The 16,941-nt window shown below is 29.3% G+C and overlaps 2 protein-coding genes across 8 annotated transcripts in view; one reads left to right on the top strand and one right to left on the bottom strand.

Moving 5' to 3' along the window:
* LOC107446168 (glycerol kinase 5) overlaps positions 1-15,189 on the top strand; it is a 97,267-nt gene extending 82,078 nt beyond the window's left edge. For all 7 annotated transcript variants that reach the window (XM_071188011.1, XM_021148581.3, XM_043044409.2 and 4 more), the window contains 3 exons: positions 6,529-6,692; positions 6,895-7,028; positions 8,672-15,189. In XM_071188011.1, coding sequence (XP_071044112.1) covers positions 6,529-6,692; positions 6,895-7,028; positions 8,672-8,820 — 447 coding nt within the window. In that variant the 3' untranslated portion in view covers positions 8,821-15,189. The remainder of the gene's footprint in view (positions 1-6,528; positions 6,693-6,894; positions 7,029-8,671) is intronic.
* LOC139427162 (tigger transposable element-derived protein 6-like) lies at positions 13,549-13,726 on the bottom strand (the record flags this gene model as incomplete). Its single annotated transcript, XM_071188013.1, is given in 1 exon segment — positions 13,549-13,726. A coding segment is annotated over 1 exon segment (178 nt), but the record flags the coding sequence as incomplete, so codon positions are not given.
* Positions 15,190-16,941: the final 1,752 nt, after the last annotated feature.

Here is a 16,941-nt window from a genome sequence, read left to right as displayed (position 1 = left end):
ATATATATATATACTTATATATATATATATATATGTAGATATATATATACATATATATATATGTAGATATATATATACATATAAATTTATTTCAAATATAAACTACCAAACTGATGGTAAAACAATGTTTAAATTTATAGGCAACCTAATGAATGATCCAGTTGGCTCACCTAAACAATCTTTTATAGTTGAAGATAAAAAAAAAACTTACTTCGGACTCTTCTGTTACAGATGCTTTTGCACAGCATTTCTGTGGGGTTAATAGAAAAAGCACGCAAAAATACATTCGTCCGGTGTTAAACAAAAAACCACACAGCAGTCAGAATTTGAACCTTGTGCAGAATCAGTTTTTGAAGCATGCATTACTCCAAATGAATTGACCTATGCTCTAACACCCGTATTCACCACGCCGAGTTAAATTCGAGAGTAACTCGGGGATCGGAATATCCACGGTTCAGAGTTACTCTCGGATTAACCCTCGCTTTTTATTCTCCAACCGTTTTTAACAGAGGATTTCACAACTCGAGTTTAACTCTTGGAGGAAATATAACGAGGCCTTTGATTGGGCGAGGTAAAACCATGTGACTTTGTATATAATATAAACACGTGCTGTTATATAATATAAACATGTTATTTGCTGGTTTCCAAGTGCATAAAATCTTACAGCAGTTAAAACTTTCCGTTGGAGTTAAGGCATTGTTCCGATCTGCATCAGATTCCAACTTACTGCCAATTTTGGGGATCAGTTCTTCAATCGTCAGTTTTAAGAAACGATATCTTTCAATAAAGTCTATTTCATCTAACTCTTCTAGGTCATTATTTCTGATAGTTGGGACATATCTTTCCCTTCTTTCAACAGTTTCAAGAAATTCAAGATCTTCAAGCTCAAACGCAGCGATAGAATCCTCCATTTGTTTGTTTACAAGCTCCTTGTGAATAGGTTACCCTCCGATAACTCGGCAAAAACGGAGGGTTGCCCGGAGAGTCAGAGCTGTCGATGAAATCTGCGAGTTTGGCGAAATTTCGGCTGGAGAATAACGTTTCGCATTAAACTCGTGATTTTACTCTTACCCATAGATTACCCGGAGGTAATCCGTGTTGGTGAATACGGGCGTAAGAAGCCTTACTTATGGTTAATTGCCTGGTGCAGATGGAATCCATTCAGAGTTTCTCTCATCTCTGCCCTAGGGCAATTGAAGCGCTTTGGACCTTTTTCAATTTAATTTGGAATACTGGTATTGTACCAGCTGAATGGTGAACCTCTATCATTATACCCATACCTAAGAAGGACAAATATCCTAATAATCTCCAGAATTATAGACCTATATAACTTACTAGTAATGCAGGGAAGGCTATGGTGAAAATAGTTGTGAGAAGACTTAACTACTACCTGGAAACTAGCAGATTTCTTGCTAAGGAGCAGGCAGGGGTTAGACCCCCTTTTGATTTGTTGTGGCCGGAGAAAATGTTCTTTTTACCCTGGAAAAAATCAGTCCTTACGTATTGTTGCTAGAGCAGTAAAGACTACCCTGATGGATTCCATGCTTATGCTGACTGGTAATAAGCCCTTAAGAACCATTATTCAAGCGAAAGCCTTAATACTCTGGGAAAAGATCATTAGAGTGCCTGGGTGTTTTTCACTCTGGAAGGAAGTCAATCAAGACCTGACTAGAAATTTAAAGACCCACACAGGCTTTCTGCAGTATGTTCTTCAGCTAAAAAATTCATTTGGTTTAAATCATAAGTAAATAAATAAATAACCGACCTGCCCTTAATAGAGCATATGGCGTAATTTTTTAAATTCACAATTTAAGAAAGATTAAGTTTCACAACATAATAGGCATTGATACAAACAAACCACAACAATAGGCAATGATAAAAACAAGTAAGTTACACAATGATTCACTAATAAATCACAATAAACAACCACTGAAACTGGGTTGGCGTCAACTACAAAATTGAAACCATTGTAAATAAACCATAGAAAAGTAAAATCTTGCAAGGGGATAAAACACCAGTATAAGGCAGCCCAGTATAAAAGATGATTTTAAAAATGAAAAAAAAAGGTGTTAAGATAGATAAATCTAAGAGAACATTTAAATCAAGTAAATTGTAAAATCAAAAGCCAAACTAGCTTGTAAAATCAGAAGAAGTTTAAAATCAAAGGGAATCTTGTAAAATCTAAAATAGTAAAGCCAATTTTAGAATTGTTTAAGAATAAGAGAAGCCAGAAGTCCAAAATAAAAACAATTAAAATCAAACAATAAATTAATGCTAAGAACAAGAAAATTGGTTAAAAATCAGCTTGGAGTTAAAACAATCTCGAGTTAAAACAATCACAACATCAAAACAAAATCTGAGTAGACAGTTTAAATGCAACAGGCTAAAAGGTGCTAAAACGTGATAAAAACAGTGAGACACCTGAATAACATTAGAGATTGGTAAAACCTAAGTGGACAAGATAAGTGATTAAGTGTCTGCAGCAGGCAGGTTCTCATGCTAGATTATTATATTTGCCAGTACCTCTTCAAGCGTGGTCTTGATGATTGTTTTGATTTTATTCTTGCTGGCCAACTCTGTGTAACACTGATGTTGGCTTTTACCTTCAAATTGATCTCCACAGAGTGTCTGGAAGTGGGCACAGTCAGATACGAGGTGGTCTATGGTCTGTTCAATTTGACAATAATTACAGTTAGGAGTTTTGTTAAATAACCTGTTTTGGTGTACCCCAAACATCCCGTCCCGTGACCAGTTAAAAATTTATTTAGATAAAAGTCAGCCTGCAGGCGTTTTATTGAAGGGTCTTTGAAAAATTTGAACGTCTGCCGGTGTCAGAACTCTCCCACTCTAATTTCCACTGTTTCATATTATGAGCTTTTAAGAAGGTTTTAATCTGGGCAGTTGTGCTCCGGACCTCCATATTGACCTGACCGATGCTGATGGTCTGTTTGACTGCCTGATCCACCTCCTCATTGCCTCTAATCCCGTAATGCGCTTTTACCCAATGGCATTTAATGTTTTGTCTCCACAGTGATTTTGTGTCTTCGATGATGGCAAGTTCAGGAGTTGAGTCGCCAAGGACCGGCAATGAGGAGAGCGAGTCAGTGTATATTGCAGCGTGTGGATAGTCCCTCTCTGCAAGCTGGTAAATCATAAACTAGAATTACTCATCCAACCACAAAATCCAATTCATTGAAATCTTTCTGGATTAATCTTGATTTGGGTCAAGAGATAACTAAAAGTAATATGGATCCTTCTATTTGGAGAGCCTTTGCTCTCGAAGTATTAAACGATTTTTACCCTGAACCAGAGTTGCTCCATATCATTACCAAGTGATTCCCCTTGTCTGATAGCCCTAACGCAAATGCCAGAGTTTTCTCCAACATCTTTTTTCCTGCGTCACTGTGGGATAGGGTACTGTGTTTGACGGAGAAATTGCTGCAATCTGCACAGCTCTGTCCTAGCGGCAATGTCACTTAGAAAAATTCACAAGAGCGGTTATCATCAGCCGTTGTAGAGCTGCTCTGTTGGCTATCGTTTCTGACAATAATCCCAAAACACAGGACATATTGGACTGCTGTTATCTTAAAAACGTGGCATCACTTGAGAAAACTATAGTACTCCAGTGGGTTCCTGCCCTCTGTGGAGTTCCAGGCAACGAGAAAGTTGACTTCCTGGCTAAAAAAAATGCTTTAATTATGCAAAGAATTTCTCGTCCTATGCCCTTTCATACTATTAAAAATTGTATTAAAATATCTATTAAAGTCGGTGCTCAGGAAGACCAATAACCGTGTTTCCATCCTAATTTGGCCCAAGGCATAGAGCAGTGGCTGAATTCCACCTAGCTACCAGACACAATTGCTTAGGAAAAAATCTTTATAGACTCAAAATTGTTCCTTCCCTGATATGCACACTGTGGAGTTCTGGAGAGGTCTTCGCACATCTACTCCACTGTCTTGCTCTAGGCAAGACTTTTCTCCCCAAGCGCTATTTGGAGGCTAGAGATATGTTAGATTAGTGAACTCTGTTTCAGCATTTTTTGTTGTACTCTTTCTTTTTATTGTTTTCTGTTGTAACTGTTCATAATCTGCCATTAGAAATAAAAAATATATAAATAATATGATACAGTTGAGAACCATTTATCCGGCATCCAGGAAACCAGGAAGAATTTTGCTTGGTATTCCCGCTATTTTGAAGTATAACGATTATTTAAAAAAAAGTGGAAATTTGACTCATCCTTAAAGTTGAGTAGAGGAAAAGGGGGGAATTCTTCTCCTTTGCCCAGAGAAACTTCAATTCTTCCCCGACCTTGAAGATCATTAGATCCAGAGGGGGCAGGGAAGGGACAAATGTTTTATTCTCTCCTGTGTGTCGGCTGTTTTTCTGATAAGCTGTCGTCAATCAAACTTCAGTGAGTGGATAGGATGTGGCATGCTGATTTTGTTTTCTCTTTGATTTACGAGGGGATGGGGAAAATGCATTGCACAGGCATATCAATGAATGTCCCAGTTATGGAACTTGAAACTTCTGGCTGTATTGACATGTATGACTTCTGGCTGTATTCTTCTGTATTGACATGTGAGATTTATTTTAAATCCACTTAGTTACTCAGTTTTTGTTATCCTTGATTTATTATGATGAATTATTTTATTATTTCGGATATTGCATTATTTATTAGGAACAAAACGTTTTTTAATCACCAGTTATATTCATGTATTTGACATTGATTAACAAAACAATACATTTTTTTAAAAAATAAATTTTGATTTTTTAGAAATGCAGTATCATTAGCAAGTTTTTCTTGATGTGAAATCACGTTAAAAAAGCAGATGATTATTTTATGAAGCAGAAAGCAGTTTTCTTTTTTTAATTTTGATTTTGTTTTGAGTTTTCTTTTTCTTTTCAAGATAAATTTTGTACTCAATAAATGAATTCTTTTTATTCATAATTTTTATCTTTAAGTTTTTTTATTTTTTTTTATTCCGTTGATCTTATAATATCCTGCCTTGTTCCAGGTTTTAATATTTATGTTAGTGCCTTTTTTAAATATTGTTTCCGTTCGATAATTTTCAAGTGTTGTTTTTATTTAGATTAATAAGTTTTCCTCTCATCATTCCCCCCCCATATAATTAGGTATGAAATATATTGTGTTTTTTAATTATTAGTTTTGTTTTATATTAGTTAATTTGAGGATTTTAATTATTATCAAAAAATAAATATTCGAATTTCATATTTTTTAAACTTGTTTTTCTTGTCTAAACTTGCAAATGTTTTTATCCTTTTAAATATTTTTCGACCGTTTTTTTTTTTAATTTTTAAGATTTTTTCGTTTTTTTCTTATTTTAAAATGTGTTTCACTTTTTCCTTGTAATTTGGGTTTGCTAAAACACTGATTAACGGCACTTTTGGCCGGGGGAAAAAGGGAAGAAAACCAGGAAATTCAGACATCCGGGATAGCAATGGTCCCGAGCTTCCCGGTTAATTGGCTCGCTACTGTATATATATATAATATAATGTGTGTATATATATGTTCTGTTCTCAGGATAGCTACATATACGAATTTCTCATCATTTTTTATGAATAATTCTGTTTACTTTACACTTAGTTTATTTTTATATTTGAAAAATTTTAAAACTAATTAATAACTTTTTTATTTTTGAATCATAATATTTTTTATTTAATTAACTTAATCTCATGTTTAAATATATGAATCATTTTCATCAGTTATACATAATTCATTTGAATTTAACATTCAGCTTTCCACATAGTATTGTACATACTTTAAATTCTTATTTAAGAATACGTAGATGATACAACTTAATGCATTGTTTTTAAAAATAGATTTTATATATACCATTTTAAATTGTTACATCAAATATCTCAGCAACATATCAATAGAATGAATTAGAATTATCTTCTAACCTTAACTTATAAAAATAACCAAAATAAATAAGCTAGCCAAATTCAATTGATTAGCAATACATAAAGTTATCTTTTCTACATTAAGTTTAGCAATACATAAAGTTATCTTTTCTACATTAAGTTTAGTGATCACTTTTTCTTAAACATTATCACTCTGTATCAAGTTTAGTTCTTAAATTAAGAACTTTCATGTAATTTATTTATAAGCGCTGATTTCCCATGAACCTATGAACTTTTTGTCACAGTTAGGCAAAAAATAAATTAAAATTTAAAACATTCTTTCACGCATGTCACAATGCTCCTGAATAGAATTGGATATTTTATGCACAGATTGAATTATGCTTAGTTAACATTATTTATATAAAAAAATTAATTTAATCTCTCTTTAAAAAAATAAAAAATTACATTTAAAAAATTAAATCTGTTATAGAATTTTATAAACAAAATAGCTAGTCTTACAGAGTTTAACTGCATATTTATTTCTCTTGTTTTTAAATTTCAAAAGAAAATTCTTATTCATGTTTTATATTTTGAAAGTTATGAGAGAATAAAATTGCACTTTTGGCATACTGTCTAAAATATATTAATTGTATCTATTTTTTAAAGCATTCTAAAGGGGAAGCTTTTTCATCATCTTTCACTGGAATAGCTACTCATACTTCAAAAGAACATTTAGTTCGATCAATCTTAGAAGCTCTATCTTTTCAAGTTTGTGAGTTGTACAAAATAGTTCAAAGCAAATATGAGATTTGTAGAGATTCTTTATTTTGGTGAGTATATACTTGTTTTAGATTTGCAATAGTGCATTTAAATATTTTGTAGTCTTAGGCCAGTGATTCTTTTGAATAATATTCTTTAATTTTTTGCATTAAATTTTATCTTCCACAATACTTGTTCAATACTTCTTTTACATTTGTTACTGTTAAGTTTTTACTTGTTAATGTTACAGTAAATAGCTGTCTTTTTTTCTAGTGTTGCTGGGGGAGTGGCCAAAAATGACTTTATTGTTCAATTGGCATCTAATGTGACAGAAAGAAAAATAAGCAGATTAAACAATACAGAAAGTTCTAGTTGTGGGGCTGCATTACTTGCTGGATTATATTCTGGTAAGTAGAATTTAATGATTTTTTTTTATCATTTACATTGAATAAAACTTATACTTTGTGTTCTTTAAAATAAATTGAAATGCTATAAATTATTTATTTGAACCCACAGATAGCCTGGCATATAGAAAACCATGTTTTAATCTGCAGTTTTATCTTCATTTATTGATAGAAAAATAGTGTATGAAGGAGAAACAAATCAAAAGTTTGTCTATTAACAAAGGTGCTAGAAAATTAAAGCTTTATAGTATGCTAGATCAAAAATGAAAATGTAATAATTTTGATTCATTAATTTTTTGAAGTTCATAATTAAAATAACACTTCTGTTTAATCTGTACTCTATTAAAGGTTTGGATGTACTTAAATGCTTTTATTTACTTCTTTAAGGTGCTGGTTTATTCGAAATAGGCTAATTACAGTCAAATCCCGTTTTATCAAAATCCGAAAAAGCGCAAATTTCAAAGTAACAAATATTTACCGAATTCCCAAATGAATCTCAATAGAAATAATAAATTAAAATACTAATATTACAAAATTCGTAATCCAATTTAACAAAGGTTAAAAGTAGCAGCAGTTCTCATTTTTTCTCGTGATTGAAACACTTTTCCATGTTTCGAAAGTATACAATAATCTCAGAATTCAAATATAATCAAAATCTTCTTCAAAATAAAAAGTTTCAGTTATAAAAGAGACATGTCAAAAAAGATGAATCACTTGTAAGGGACCACCCTGAAATGACTAAACCCCAACACATGTTTGAAGAAGTAAAAATACATGTGACTTTCCATAAAAGTGATTTCCAGTTCAGTTTTTTGAAAATGTGCATAATTTTGAGAAGTTTGTAATTTCTACTGGTTATAAATCATTTGTACTGAAAAGAATTACAGATTATGTAATTTCTGACAGGTAAGTGATAATAAATCAATTGTTTTTGTGAGCTTTTAGAACATTGATATTTTCTACATGTAGAGTACAAATAGATCAAAACTGTATTAAATGTGATATTTATTATTATAATTTTTTTTTGTGCGAAAAATTCCTATGTAACAAAATAATTTTGGCTAATGTTGAAATTCGTAATATTGGTATAATGAATTTTCGTTATTGTGTAGCGATTGCTTCGTTCCCTAAAGTGGGATTCAACTGCATTAGTATCTTTTGAGAGTTATCGTGAATTTATTAGTATTTATTAGTATTTTTTCAGCCTTTAAAATAGAGAGATTCTACAAAAATATAAGATTTTACAACTAGATTCGACAATGTTGATAATAAAAGTAAATTTATTAGAGTTTGATTGTTGATGCTCTTGTCACATGCACTGATTATTTTGCCGTAATTTAGATCTACGATTGTGCTAGTAATAATTTGATTTTGGATTTGGGACTCTTCTCTAGTGATGCTCTTGTCACATGCTTTGATTACTTTGCCATAATTTAGTTCTAAGAGTAGATGATAATTTTTGATTCATACTCCTCTACTGTCACTAACTGAATAAATTTTTTTATTAGTTATACCTACACAAATAAATGTTTTTTGTTGCCTTCAATTTTTTGTTGTTATTTATTATGTTTAATGCTACACGTTAATTACAATAAATTATCAATAGTTCTTTTATAGTTGTAACATGGCTTCAATTTTTGTTTTAGGTGTTTGGAAAAATCAGGATGAAATTAAGCAATTAGTTACAAAAAGTACTATATTTTCTCCTGATTCAAATCTGAAATTGAGAGCTAAAGAAGAGTTTGCTACATGGAAAAATTCTTATTCTCATTCAATAATTAATAGGCAAGTTTAGTTTATACTTCTTAAAGAAGGAAGGAAAAGGATTAAGGTGCAGCTTTAAGTCCAAACTAATTAAAAAAAGAAAGTGATCATAAATATATTCTAATTTTTAATGTACTGTATTTTATTGTAAATAAACAATTGAACATACAAAGTATTTATAATGATGTATATTTTTAATTCATATTTTTGATGAAATATTTTATTTATTTACTGATTTAATTTTGAAAGAAATTATTTTTATATACCTTATTTTAATAAAGCTCAATTTAAGAAGTGTAAATACATTTCTATGTTTGTTATTTAGTTAATTTTATGAATGTTGCAAATATTATTTTTACTCTTTATGTTCCAGTATTATACATTTTTAATTTGTGAAGTCTTGAATATTTATTGTTTTGAAATTCATAACAGAGATAGTCAAACTCTTATTAATAATATTCTGGGAAATTCAGGAAATTTATAATTTGATCACTTTTGTAAACACACCACAAGTTATAGTCCATTTTACCTCAAGTTGGCACTGGGGAGAAAGGCAGGTAGACCGGATTACAGCCGTTGTCATGGAAACTGGGTTGCTCTTTAAGTCGGTTGGGGGATGAGGTTGCAAAAAAAGGAGAGAGTAGCCAGTATTGGCGTTTGAGAAAGCAAAACGACGATATTTTTTAAAAAAAAAAACCAAGAATTGTACTAAAATTTTGAAGAGATTGCAGAAAAGAATACGATTTTTTTATAGCATTTCTAATAATTATTAAGATACTAGTTGTAAGCTGATTTCTTAATTAGTATTTAAAAAAGCAGATATTCTTATTATGATTAACTAAACAAAATGATTAACTAAACGATGATTAACTAAACGATGATTAACTAAACGAAACTACTTTTAAACAACAGAAAAAAATATATATATGAAAAGATTATTTTTTGCTGAAATCTAAGTAAAAAAAAAAGAAATGCATAGATGCGCATGAATACATTGTTTTAAATATTTATTTTTATATGCTTATTTTTTGTAGATTAATGTACATTAATTTTTTCCCACATTGGTGTTTTGTGGGGGGGAAGAAAGTCAACATAGGCATGATATCATTGATCATGAAAAATATTATACCTATGTTTTTTATTATATACCGTTCTTTTTTTTATATAAATAAAAAATAGAAATGTTTTTCTGAAATTTTTTTTTCTGAAATATATTTGCTTCTAAGAGACAAAAGAACTTACCTAAAAAAATGATTCTCAAAAATGGTATAAATTTGGATTTTTAGAATTATCCACATGGGGGGCACATACAGCTTGTATGCCTCCCCCTTATGTTTTCAGCTGCCTTATCCCATCCTCTTACACTCAGCAGGAACTCTGCAAACTCTTTGAGGGGTCGCCCTGAATTGAATTCAATCCACAATTTCTCATCAGGAAAAATTCTACTTGTGTGGTTAGGTGCATTTCTTCAAAAAAAAATACATATTTTAAAATATCAGAACCTTCCTTTACTTTTCAGGATCTTTGCGGGTGAAAGGAGGCTTAAGAGAAAAATCCGTATAATTAGTTAGTCTCGAAATATTTTGTCAGATACTTAAATATCTTAATATTTTCTACATAAGAGAAAGAATTTCTCAGCTTTTTTCGCTTTGTATTTCAAAACTAAGAATTAAATATATTGATTGGTTTAAATTAACCTTACAAACTAACAAAAAAAACATGCTAACATTTAGTAATTAGCAACAAAAAAAGAAGAAAAAAGTCTAACAAGGAATCACAACAAAAAATTAACAATTAATGCAAAAATAAAAATTTAATAACTGTAAAAAATGAGCTAACAATAAATAACTAGTAAAAAACAACAAATTAACAATTAATGCAAAAAAAATTTCTTAACTATAAAAAAACGAGCTAACAATAAATAACTAGTAAAAAACAACAAATTAACAGTTTATGACCAATAAAAAGCAAAATAAAAGAACAATTAAGAGATGGGAGTAGAAGAAAGCGAATTAAGAACTGCACAAAAATGAAAAGAGCTGACTGACCAATGTAAAAACATAGCCAACGCGCCAATTCCTTGGCCTTGAAAACTAGTCCAGCGCCTAACTAAAATACCTTCTTCTTTGTACATTCGCTTTACTGAAAATGTATTTATAAGTTAAATACATTTAAACATGAAAAACTTCTAATACATGTTTCAAGATAAACTTTTCTTACTATACAATATTTATTTATATTTGTATGCGCATTTAAACTGCAATTAGTTCCAAAATAGTAAAGAACTACTTTTCAAAGGCGGAGTATTACATTTCCTACCCTTCCCTGCAGTGCCAACTTAAGGTGAAACGTAGTATAGTAAATTCATTCTTATTATTTTAAGTGAAAGCCAAAAAATTGCATTGATTGATCATAAACAGTATTTATAATATTTTATTGGTTTTAACAGTTATCTATGTATAGTCATTAATGTTTTACTATTCGGTTAATATATTATTTAATTCTTACCTAAAAAATTTTGTTTCATGACGATACCTTATGATTAAAGTCAAAATTGTGGTCAATTAGCTAAATGTTTGTTCATTTTATGAATTGCCCAATACATTTTAGTCAAAAACTAAATTAATTTTGGCTATAACATTCAACTGTTATTTTAGGATGTGCCTTAAGAAACATTTGTCAAAGTTTGTTGTATAAGTCTCATGATAATCTAATTATTTCTGTATAATCTAATATATAATATAGGATAACTTAATTATAGCATATAATAGGATAACTTAATTTAACCCTAAACAATTATTTGTTATTATTGTGCTTTACGAAAATGTTTCAGTTACATGGTTATACTAACTCTGACAGTTTTCTTCGTGATTGGCTTTTGCCAAATTATTTTCAAATTTAATATTGATTATGGGAGGTTGGTTTTACTTTTGGCTATGTTATCTTTTGATGAATCGCCAACCATGGATCTCTTCCCATGCACCTAACTGTCTGTTGGTAAGAATTCATTTTATTTTTAATTTCAAATTATTGGCGATTGGACAAGAGACTTCCACCTTCTGATCCCAGCCGTAAAATATTTATCTTTTAAAAAATATTCCCGATGTGAAGAGAATTATTTTCTTGATCCCTTAGAGAGAATTTTTCTTTATTTTTATAATTTCGGAATGTAACCATGTTCAATTTTAAGTTTTACATCATAAATCATTCTCATGAAAAAGAAGAAAAAAAGGATTAAAGAAGAAAGAGTTTATAAATAGATTTTTGTTTTCGATTTAGTCGCGCCAGTGAATTAATGAGCCTTACTTAGTATTAAAATAAAAAGTTATTTGTTACATTGATTGTTAAGAAAGGAATAAAATATTTTATATTCGCTTTTTATAAAATATAATAATTAAATAATTGATTTAATTTAATTAAAATTCAATTAAGATAAATTTAGGAAGTTAAATAAATTTTAAAAGCTACAAAATGTGTAATGCCCATTGTGGCATCACAATCACTATATGAAAAATTGTGAATAAATTATAGCATATTTAATCAGTATTCATTTTATTAATGGAAATAACAGGCTTTTGAAAAATAACAAAACTGAGGTAGCTTACAAATTTTTATCTTGGTGCCAATACAAGTGAATAAATATTCCAGAACTGTTAATATGAAAAATCAAATGTTATCTTTTGAAACTATGCATGAAGTAAAATTTTAGGTGTTTAGCTATGGATTAAAATAGTTTTTCATAAATTGTAAATAATTGCAGTTTTTTTTTTTTTTTTTTAAACAAGACTCCAAACAACTCTTTCTAGTTTTGGATCAGCTTGTGTATTTGGAGTCCATCTTAAATTTACTTATTTTTAAATAATATTAATTACATATCTCTAAAAAGTGTAAAATTATTTTATTTCAGAAATTTTATTGTTCTAAATTGTGGGAGGAAAATGGCATTTTTTATTGTAATTTAAAAGTATTAATTCTAATATGTTTGTTCCACATTCCTTACAATTTTTTAATCTATTTTATTTAATGTATATGAAGTATATTTTATCAAGTATATATGTCAACATCAGTGATTCTGAACTTCTTTTTTTTGTCGCGGCACACTTTTAATAATTTTGAAATTTGTCAACACACAGAAAAAAATAAGTTCAAAATGTGTTTACTAACTATAATAAACTGTATAAAATAGTTTATGATAATAATTTTGAATGTAAAATAAAATAATGTGCCACAAAACAACAGTATGTTTATAAAGGAATTAACTGTTTTTTTTGTTAGTTATTAATTGTTAGTTTTTTTTACATTTATTGTTATTTTTTGTGATTCCTCGTTAATTTGTTTTTATAACTATTAATTGGATAGCTTTTTTTTGATCGATATCTTTTCTTTTCTAAGTTAATATTTAGCTCGTTTTCTTTTGTTAATTATTAATTTTAATTTCCTATTTATTTGAACATTTTAAGATTGTCAGAGACAGGACTCTCTCCGACAAAAATGTTAACGCTGTCAAAGAGTGGAAAAATTACATGTATTTAATATTATATATACAGTAAAACCTGTCTATAACGATACTGTAGGGACCTAAATAAAATATTGTTATAGGCAGGTTATCGTTATAGACAGGTTTGAAATTTAAAAGTATACGTTTAAAACTAATGATAAATTAAACTTCTTTTATAGGCTCCAAATGAAAATTTTACTTAGAATTATGAAACAGCACACAAGAAAAATTTACTTACAATTTTATGAATCAAAACAGAAATTATTTAGAAAAATAATCGGTTAGTTTTGTTTGCTTATTTTTGGAAGCAATTGCCATTTCCATGCACATAGATTTCAGTCCATCTAATGAATTCAAATGAACATCAGTTACATTTGGTAATGTTGCAACAAAATCTTGCAAAGTGTTAATTAGCAATATGGCATTCTCGGGTGAAATTCGGGTGTCACCCGTTTTTCTGACGAAGCTCTCTCCCTCCTACAATACCCCTTCACCCATTTCTACTGCTCTAATTTCCCCTAAAAGTGGCTTTTTTTCTCAGAAACAACGAAAGAATATTACATACAAAGGAGATGAAAAAAAAAAAAAACATTTTGTTATCTCACATTTAGGCTCGATGGGGAGTCGTTTTCCAACGGTAGAAAAATCGGAATAGAACTATCAACTATCAAAAGAGGAAAAATTATCGTTGTAGACATGTTTAACTGAAAAGTGGTTATCGCTATAAACAGGTTAAAAATACATTGAGTAAATAGGAATTTCACCGGGACCTCAAGGAAATATCGCTATAGACAGGTTTATCGTTATAGACAGTATCGTTATACACAGGTTTCACTGTATATATACTTTTCTTTAATTTAAACATCACTCTTAATAAGAAAAAGCATTATAATTTTTACTTTATCATTTCTAAAATTTGGCGGCACCTAAAAGTGCTGCATCACAGTGGTTGAGAATTACTGGTCTACATGTTAGTGAAAAGCTGTTGTCACTAGTTCGTTGGTAGACAGATGACATTAATTTTATTCTCTGCTTTATAATTTAATTATCATAACAAAACTATGTATATTTCATTTGTAATATTTAATAATTTCATTAATCTGTTGTGAACATAGTCAATTATTCTTTCAATTTTAATGTGCTGGATGAGCTTTTCTTTTATCACCAATAATGTAACTTTTGGTGAACTTACTATTTTTTTTTTTAAAGGCAGTTCTTTTATTACCTGTTCCAAAAGTTGATGACCACTTTCATTACTCAATTTATTTTCATCACTTTGTGCTAAAAATCAAAATTTAAATTTTTTGAAATCAAAAAGAATATTATGCTAATTGTAATTGAAAATTTTCTTTAAATATCTTCTATAACTTTAGTTAAATTGCTTTTCTTAATATTATTTAGAAATAAATGTCAGCAAAGGTAAATTTGGCTTCCTGATGTCACCAATCATTAAATTTGTGCCTTAAACTTTTCTTTTTTTGTTCTGAACTAAAAGACACATATGATTTACATAATTTTCAAAGCTGTTTTATTGATTTTTCCTATTTGATTTAATAATTTATGTAAATTGTTAAAAGTTTTCTTTTTTTAATTTAATCCCACACTGTTTGACTGTCTTATGCAATCCATAAATCTTATGCAATGGCCTATTATACATAACTCTTATATTAATCACACGTTTTTTGATAAATAGTAAAATTGTAATGATTAAATTTTCTTCAATCAAATTAGTGTCAAATGTTTCAGGCATTTTGTTTAGTTGTAATAAACTAATATTACAGATTTATTATGTACAAAATTGTAAGAGTTGTAACTATCTGTCATTTGTACTAAGTATAAATAAAAATTATGACAATAATGTTTGTTACATATTTGGATATAAATAAAAAAATTTCAACTATAGCTTGTTGACTTATTTTTTGATGAAGTGTAATTTTTATGTTTACTAGTGTTTTTTGAAGTTTTTTCACCAAAGAAAATAAAAAAGCCCCAGTTTAAAGTGCCTTTCACGTGAGAGTTATTGCTGTAAAGAATTGTCTGGGCATTAGAACAGACAAGTTCTTTTTAAAAAACCTCAATTTGGCAAAATTTTCTTTACTTTTATCAGCCCAGATCATGCAACATTGGAATATCTTTTTTAAAATCGAAAAGCAAGATCACAAATGCTTTTCATTTTCACTGAACTGTGCTGGCTCAAGATAGGCTAAACTTGACATAAAAGTCACGAATAACTATTAAAAACTCACAACAGTTATGGGGAGTAGCATTATTTCAGACATTTAAAGACTGGTAGGAAAAAAACTCTAGGAAAGAAAACGTTTTTACTAATTTTTGTTAATCAAAAATATATATTAAGTAAATATCTATGTTAAACTAGTCAACTGAATTCTTAAAATTAACGAGAAACTTATACAATTTAAGATAGCTTCAGAAAACATTTGTCAACACTTTTTAAATTCTTAACTGTGGATACCCTGTTATGAAAATAGCATATAAATAGCAAAAGTGTTCAAAACTTTCGAAAAACAGCTTTCATAAATGTCTCTTTGGAAACATTACCCAAGATTTACTTTCATAGCTTGCTTTGTTATGTTATTATAAATCATACCTGAAAGCAACCCTACAATTTTTGCCCTATTTATTATAACAATTTAATTAAACACGAGGCCGAGCTGCAAAGTTATACTTGAATTCCAAGCGTAACAGAGTGGAAATCACACAAGTATTTTATTCTAAGAAATATATTAAATATTTTTGAAAACAAAAATTCTATTAGATGCTACTTTAGGGTGTAATGTTTAATTAATTGGCATAAAATAATAAGAGAGCCTCATAATTAAATTGCAAGTTAATTAAAAGTACTTGTAACAGAGGGGACAAATAAAGTCCCACATTTTTGACATGCACTGTTATTTATGCTAAAATCTGTGATTTCAACCATCCTAAACAGTATCAGCAATTTTTTTTTTTTTAAATTATCACAATCCAAGGAAAAATAAATTATCACAAGACTTTTAAAATTTCAACCTCCTTTTTTTTAAGTCTAAATAATGCACCGTAACAGAGAGGACGTCTTACAAATTTGATAAAAAGTTAAAGGGAAATATCACTGTTAAAAGTGACTTTTCCGTTATTTAAAGTTGGAGTTGGCAGCACTGCTATAATTGAAACCTGTGTTACGTCTTTGTAGTTACATTTGAAAGTTTTTATTTTAACAGACACTGTTTTTTTTTTAAAACAAAACAAGTTAATTGTTTCTTTCTCAATTTCAGTTATTTGGGCAAAAATTAAACTCAAATTTGGGTCGACTGTTCAACGACGGTTGACTATTAGAAAATAAAAAGTCAATTGAGCGATTGTCGCAAGTCACTATATTTAGTATATAAGCCTATGATTATTTCCTCTAGTACGGTACACTTGTACCCGATAATATAATACGTGGTAATATTTGAATATTATTGGTCGATATTAAATGGAGTTATAGGGCAATGTTGTAATACAGAATATTGACTTCGAATATCCTAATTTTCATGCCATTATATACATTGTAACCTATAAGGCCACGTTGGTCCTCCTATTAACCTGGAATTGTTTTCTCTGGGCTATTATGTACTAGGTAGGGATCACTAGCACATAATAAGTGTCGGAATATAA

The sequence above is a fragment of the Parasteatoda tepidariorum genome, chromosome X2 (assembly GCF_043381705.1).
Source record: "Parasteatoda tepidariorum isolate YZ-2023 chromosome X2, CAS_Ptep_4.0, whole genome shotgun sequence".
NCBI classification, from domain to species: domain Eukaryota; kingdom Metazoa; phylum Arthropoda; class Arachnida; order Araneae; family Theridiidae; genus Parasteatoda; species Parasteatoda tepidariorum.
Note: the sequence above shows the minus strand (reverse complement) of the source record. Positions and strands in the feature narration are given on the sequence as shown.